The sequence below is a fragment of the Pleuronectes platessa genome, chromosome 20 (genome assembly GCF_947347685.1).
Source record: "Pleuronectes platessa chromosome 20, fPlePla1.1, whole genome shotgun sequence".
In the NCBI taxonomy this organism is placed as follows: domain Eukaryota; kingdom Metazoa; phylum Chordata; class Actinopteri; order Pleuronectiformes; family Pleuronectidae; genus Pleuronectes; species Pleuronectes platessa.
In genome coordinates this window covers 9,817,187-9,823,870 of record NC_070645.1, presented here as the reverse complement: position 1 = coordinate 9,823,870, position 6,684 = coordinate 9,817,187, and the positions used below count along the sequence as shown (strand labels likewise).

Below are 6,684 nucleotides of genomic sequence, written 5' to 3'. Positions count from 1 at the left end.
TGGATCATTGATTACATATTCAGTTTGCATTCTACTAGAGGTAGAGAGGGCTGACGTAGTTATCGCCCCGATAAACATGACCGACTATCAACAACAACAAAATGGCTCTGTAGTTTAAACGCTGAACTTTTTTTATTGAATAAACTAGAGGAATGTGAGAGATGAATTAAACATTTGTACAAAAATACGAAGTCACGTTTAATTTGATTTACTTTATGACTCAATTTAAAAAAACATTTAAAGGCAAACTTAAGAATGCTGCTGTAAATCCCTGAATAGATTGCAGCATTGACGGTATCAGCTCAACTTTATTTTAATTCATCCGCCACTAAAAGCATCTTTTGTTCCTATAAATAAATCATATATAGATTTTCAATGTTTTTCTATTAAGATTTTTTTGACAGGAGAGAGAGAGATACAGAAAACGAAGACAAGGGAAATCCAACCGTGGATCCAGATGCAATGGCTGAAAACCCCTCGTGTTCAGTAATCTCTACTGAAATGCTCGTTGACTTTAGAAACACTCACATAAACAATTAAACAGACGATGACAAACTGCTTCTGCTCCTTAACCCAGGCGAGTGTCATCTCCACCTGACCGTCTGCGTCCACATGGTGGATCGGGAAGCGCTCGCCATCGTAGTCGAAGGAGCCACTCAACGTCTTCTCCAGCTGCAGGGAAACAGGAGAGCTGACACACCAGAAGGGGTTCCTGAATTCATCCAGGAGAGTCAGACTCATGATGCAGCAGTTCTGCCAGGAAGAGGAAAACAAAATAAATGATGTCAACTTCTTGAAAATCTCAATCCAGGTCAGGAACAAATGTATCATACAGAGTCATAACTGCCAATAATTAATAATAAATGTAATAAAATTAGATATTTCAACTTCATTGTTCTTATATAAGAGAACCAATGGAGTGGTCCTGGTCCTACTGTGGGTTGTAAATCGAAAGTATCTTTTTTTGGTTAGCAGCAAACCTAGGTGACACATTCCTTTTCTCCGGTAACAGCACAGTGTGTGTGTGGGTGTGTGTGTGTGTGTGTGTGTGGGTGTGGGTGTGTGAGTGTGTGGCTGTAGTACCTCTGCCGAGCCCTGCAGGGCCTCACACCTCCAGGGCAAGGTGAGTCTGCCTGACAGAGGGATGTGTGAGCCTGCCCCGCTGATGGCGGTGAGCTGGATCAGTCCGTCCCTGATCTGACCTGGAAAAAGAAATCAACACACAATCAGTAAGTCTATATATGAGTGTAGAGTTTATATAATCTTTTATGAGACCATTGGTTATTAAATAGTTGAAAAGAAAAAGGTTGCAACTAGAATGCCACTGGATCCAGATTTATATTTGGACCTGCACCGGATTATGCAAGAGTAATTAATATCAGTCCCATAAATATCCCAGATTTGTTTTATCATCGAGGCCCGTGAATTATTCTCAAAGAAATCAACGAATCACAAAGTAAAAAAAATTGAAAAATAAACATTTGGATCGGCCGCCAAACTAAAAGCTTCAAAGTAAAAAAACTACAGAAAGCAAAAGGAAAAAACAAGCCACTGAGTTTAACTCTCAGGGAAAATCCGGGGATTTAAAATAAAAAATGTATGGAGGAGAGAGCACAGGGGCTACATCCCCAAAAGGAAGCAGGAATATTTGAACTCTACCTGTGACACAGAGCAGGTGCAGACAATCATGAAGGAAACCAGACAGAGACACAGGAAGTAAGGTGAGAGGTAGACTCAGGAAAGAAGTTTCAAAGTAAAAAAGGTAATTATGAACTCCAAGTGCAAACAAAAATTTAAATCCAAATGTACAAATTAAACCAAAGTCCAAATAAAGAGATCAGTCCAAATTCATATTAAAATACCAGCAGTCCAACACGAAGGTTTGCAAATATTAATGTCAAAATAAGAATCCAAAGTTTCAAAAGGTCCAATGGCGTCTCTTTAAAATACGTGGGTAGAACCATGACACTAGGTCTAAACTCTGTAAATGGCCTTAGATCTGTCAGTAGTAGACTTGTAGCTATGAATGTGTTACAACTATAAATATGTCGTAATTTTAGTAAAGGAAAAAACTTTTACAAATACAAAATACATCTAACTGATTCTTCTTATTATCGTAACTTCATTATTATTATTATTAACTATACACTTTATTAATCAAAAATTCATGTAAGTGTCTTCACATCACTCAGACACCCAGTTCAGAGATACTGCAGTTTTTAAATAACCACAGTACACCAGATACCTCATATTGTCTCGGCATCATCTCACAATGGAACTCAGTACATGCATGTATATGTATAAATGGATTACTTCTAGGGCAGGAGAGCTGGTAGAAGCTTTCAGACATGAGCTCGCGGACGGTGTCGTGGAGAACAATGTGTAGTTGGTATCCATGGAGACCATACTCTGGGTCTATGTCATCAGAAGCGGGTCGGACCACTGGCGCCATGCGGGGGCTGCAGGAGGAGAACAAATCATAAAATGTCCATTACACTCAAACTGTGGTGTGAAGAGAACATACAGAACAAAATGTCCTTTAATCAGGATGTTTATTACAGAGTGTATATTTCCTTTAAGGGACTGTGATCAGAATGTGTAGCTGCATTGTGTTCCCAAAAGGAACCAGAAGAGGGGGCCATGTCCACACATTGAAGAGCGAGACTCACATGGGCGTGGAGGTTTAGAGGAACAATGCAGGCTCTGCTCTCATATGAGTGTGAAATCTCCAATAACTTGATTTAATCTTTGTTTTCATTTGCAGGGGGGAAGTCAAATGTGACCCCTGTTTGGTTTGGCCCTGTGGCCCATGGAAGGTTAAAATAATGTTAACTTGTGGCCTGACCAATTTAACAACTGCTTCAGTGTGTCCAGAAAAGACTATAAGTGCCCCTGCTGTGACTCGTCCTGACAATAAACATCTTCATATCAATATGTGGCGCAGCTACATTATCCTTCTGTGCCGTTGAAATTCAGCCGGCACTGATGCTGATGCTTCAGCCCTCCCCCTGCAGTGCTCTACAGATGGCTCAGACCAGGAGCATCAAATTAATCCAGTCGGTTATCAAGTTCTATAAATTTGAGCCCTAACAAAGTGATGGTGATACACCGCACATGGCGTCAGCATGTGGATAAGAGGGGCCTGTTCCTGTGCAGCCTACCAGAACGAAGAGCCCTGGACGCTTCTCTCCACGAGCCGGTGGAAGTGAAGGGTGAACATGATGAAGGCGACGGTGCGCTGGTCCTGTGGAGAGAGACATTTTTGAGATTGAACTAGAGTTGTTGATCACTGAAATCGAATCTTTGAGTCAAAGTTACAACTGGTCAAAATTTGAAGGAATTCCCTTCAGGTATCTCGGAGCTATTTAGTTCACAAGACCGAAAAACCTTTTCAAAATTGCCTCCGGCCACCGTCTGCGTGAAGGCTTAAAAATGTATCAATATTTATTTTCCAGCTACTTCAGGATAAGCCAACGTATAATCATTCAATTATAGACGAATGCCTCTAAACTATTTACCTTCCAGGTACCGATGATGATTCCAGGCTGCAGCAGCTTCAGTTCAACCAGTCTGTCCCGACCGATGACCTGCGCGCTTTGAGTTAAAGCCTGCATGTCAACCTTGGACATGAGGGACCTCCCGCCAGGACTGAGGGAGCAAGCACAGAAAACAATGAGAGACAAGTAGAAACAGACAGATGGAGAGAAACAGAGAGAGGGGAGATGGACACCTCCTCTCTTACTTCTTTAGGTGGGAGCAGCCGTGGGTCATCCTGCTGACACCGTGGAGCTGGAGGGTGGAGATGTGCTGGTAGCTGGGCAGGCGGCCTCCTCCGCTCCAGCTCAGACTCACAGACGTCCCACAGAACTCGGACCTGATGAGCTCGAGTGTGACCTCATTCCCTGACTCATCAGACACTGTCAGTTCCCAGGTGACGTGCAAATTTCTGGAATGAGATATGACAAATTAGCACTGATAACACACAGCAAGATTGTTCCCTGGTTGAGTCTTGGTTCGGCCGGGGTCTTTCCGTGTGGAGTTTGCAATGTTCTCAGTGTTTGCATTGTTTTTTTCACCAGCTTCCTCCCTCCGGTGCAACATCAGATGGGATTGCCTCCAGCTCCCCCTGCAGCAATGGAAGGACAAGCGGTGTAGATGTATGTATGTATGGCTATAGTGTGACAGTGACCAGGGGGGGGGGTTAGCTGCTGGTTAGAACACAAAGAAAGCTACAATTAATTGGCTCTTTACTTTGCAAAGTGAAAATAGCTCACTAAATATCCCTGAACAGCTGCAGGAAGACGCCAGCGAGTTCTTCATCAATACATTCATTTGAAGTTAATACAATGCAAATAATGGGGCAGCGTTGGGTAAAGCTGCTCCTTGCTCTTTAAATCTTGCAAACTATGACTTTAATGGCTGTTACGTTCCTCTTGACAGATGCAGGGAGTGGTACGTGAGCAGTTAAACTGTTCTCGCTAATGAAATGATATGCGACGAATGAAATGAAACTGTGGCTGCTGTGATAAAGCTCTTGATCCAATTCTGTCTAAACTGTGATTCAGGGCTGCCCCCACTGTGGTGCAGCCAGTGTCTTGCAGAGACACCATCCAATATCAATTAAGTGGAGGAACAAAGCTTAGAACTGGAGCAGCCCAGGAGGCCCCCGGATGACCCGGGGGGATTTCACTCTGCATTGTCTGTATGTGTGATGTCTTGTGAAATGATTATTACCTAGGTAAATTGCACGCTCCTCAGTGTTTCTAACCGACAAACCCCCACAGGGAATTGTCTGAGTTGGTTGGAGGTTGGAGGTGGGAGGAAGGAGGAGGTGGTGCTGGCGTGCATGTGTGTGCTGTGGAAGAAGGGTTGGGGTCTGAGTAATTTCTTTCAACAATTCCGACAGCCTCTGCACGGAACACAATTATTTCCCCTTCCCCTCTGTACCACGGTGACTGCCACAGAACTTAAAATTGAGTGCAGCACAGCCTCTAATCAGAGGTTATAAAAACACGGCATCGGTTTCTGCAGCGGAGGCGGTGAGGGAGCGTTCCCCTGCGCGCCTGCATCCCCCCCGAGCAAGCATCGCATTTAGACAGAGACCTCCACTCTCACCTTTAATAAGAAAGTGTTATTAAGGGCAATATGAAAAACAAACCACGCTCTGTTGTGATTGCCAGCGGATGCCTCTATCCTCTCGCCTCTACCCTCGAACTGCCTTGACAGGGAGGGATCTCCAAAGTTTTGCTGTTTGCAAACCACAAACAGTGAGGGGGGGGGGGGGGGGGGGTTCCCATGATACCTCACAAAGCGGCTTCCAATTGTACAACAGGAAGACGACGCAAACAGAGAGCAGGTATATGTTACACACACGATGATCAAGACGCTTCCATTTAACTGAAGCAGCAAGCTGTGTATAAGACTCCTCCACGAGGACTCCCACTGAAATAATGAGACCCTTTTCTCACTTCGGTAGCTATACAATGTTCACACACATGGTGTTAGCGACAAGCAGCACTTGTCAGATTACTCAAGTGTCTGGCGGGTGAAATCAAGTATCTGGTACATTAAGCAAATCATACACCTCAGGTGCTTCATCTAAAGTGGTGCTCAGAAGTGGGATTTCCATCGTTCCGTCCCTTACCTGAGAAGCCGCTCTGTTCGAGAGGGCAGCCCGGTGTAGCGGTCGATGTATCGGAGGTTTTTCTTCAACTTGTTTGTGTCGCGTTGGACGACCGCCTCGAAGAACAGCCTCTTCCAGTAGCCGGAGGCCCGATCCTGCAGTCTCATCTGCAGCAGCTCATCAATGCAGGTAGATGTACACTCTTTAAACTCGAATAAGTATATCATGCTCCACAGGGCACTGCATTAGGGGCAATGGAAGGCAGAGAGTTGAGAGAGAGAGTAACACAAGGCGGTTTACGCAATGTCTTCTGACAACAAGTTGAAACATTCAGACTCAGACTGAGAACAGACCTTGAGAGATGTTCATTACTTTCATTTCATTTAGCTGATGCTTTTACCCAAAGCCAATTACAATAAGTGCAAGTTTGTTGATCAACAGATTTGTGGATGAGAGAAAACATATTTGATCATCAATGAATCGTTCAACCAAAATAATCAAATGATTTATAATCAAATGTGATTATTTGCTTTGTCTTTAATTATAGCAAATTGACTTCTGATATTTAGACAGAATTTGGGTTCTGATATTGACGTTTTCTCACTATTCTGTGAGCAACAATCAACCGATAAATTAAGAAAGATTATCAAGGCATGAATCTTTATTGAATAAATAATTGTGCTGACCACAAGAAGAAGATTTGGCGGATACTCACTTATCGTTGGCAAGCCGGCAGAAGAGCTTATTGACGTGGCTGATTCTGAAAAGAGCAGCGGCGTCCAGGTACGACAGAATCTTAATGAGTATCTCAAGTGGCATTCTGCGAGAAATAAAAAAAGAGGGTAATTAGAGATCAGAACAAAGACGTGGCAGCAGTGTTTTCAAGACACCTGTGGCTCAGCGGACATTTGTTCAGACGCACCATGTGTGTGTGAGCAATGTGCTTTGGAGAGGCTACTTATTAATCAAATCATGCACTCCTGCCAACAAAAAGGAAATGACCCATGTCGATGTTTTCATTTGAAACAATATGTGTATATATATGATAATTATAAACCAAG

At 43.5% G+C, this 6,684-nt stretch overlaps 1 protein-coding gene across 1 annotated transcript; it reads right to left on the bottom strand.

Annotated features, from left to right (window-relative positions):
• Nucleotides 1-483: 483 nt before the first annotated feature.
• Nucleotides 484-6,442, bottom strand: fbxo15 (F-box protein 15). Its single transcript, XM_053412915.1, has 8 exons — nt 6,339-6,442; nt 5,645-5,863; nt 3,743-3,946; nt 3,519-3,648; nt 3,162-3,244; nt 2,314-2,459; nt 1,084-1,202; nt 484-753 (listed from the first exon to the last, which is right to left on the bottom strand). Exons 1-8 carry the CDS (start codon nt 6,440-6,442, stop codon nt 484-486), a joined length of 1,275 nt encoding a protein of 424 aa, XP_053268890.1.
• Nucleotides 6,443-6,684: the final 242 nt, after the last annotated feature.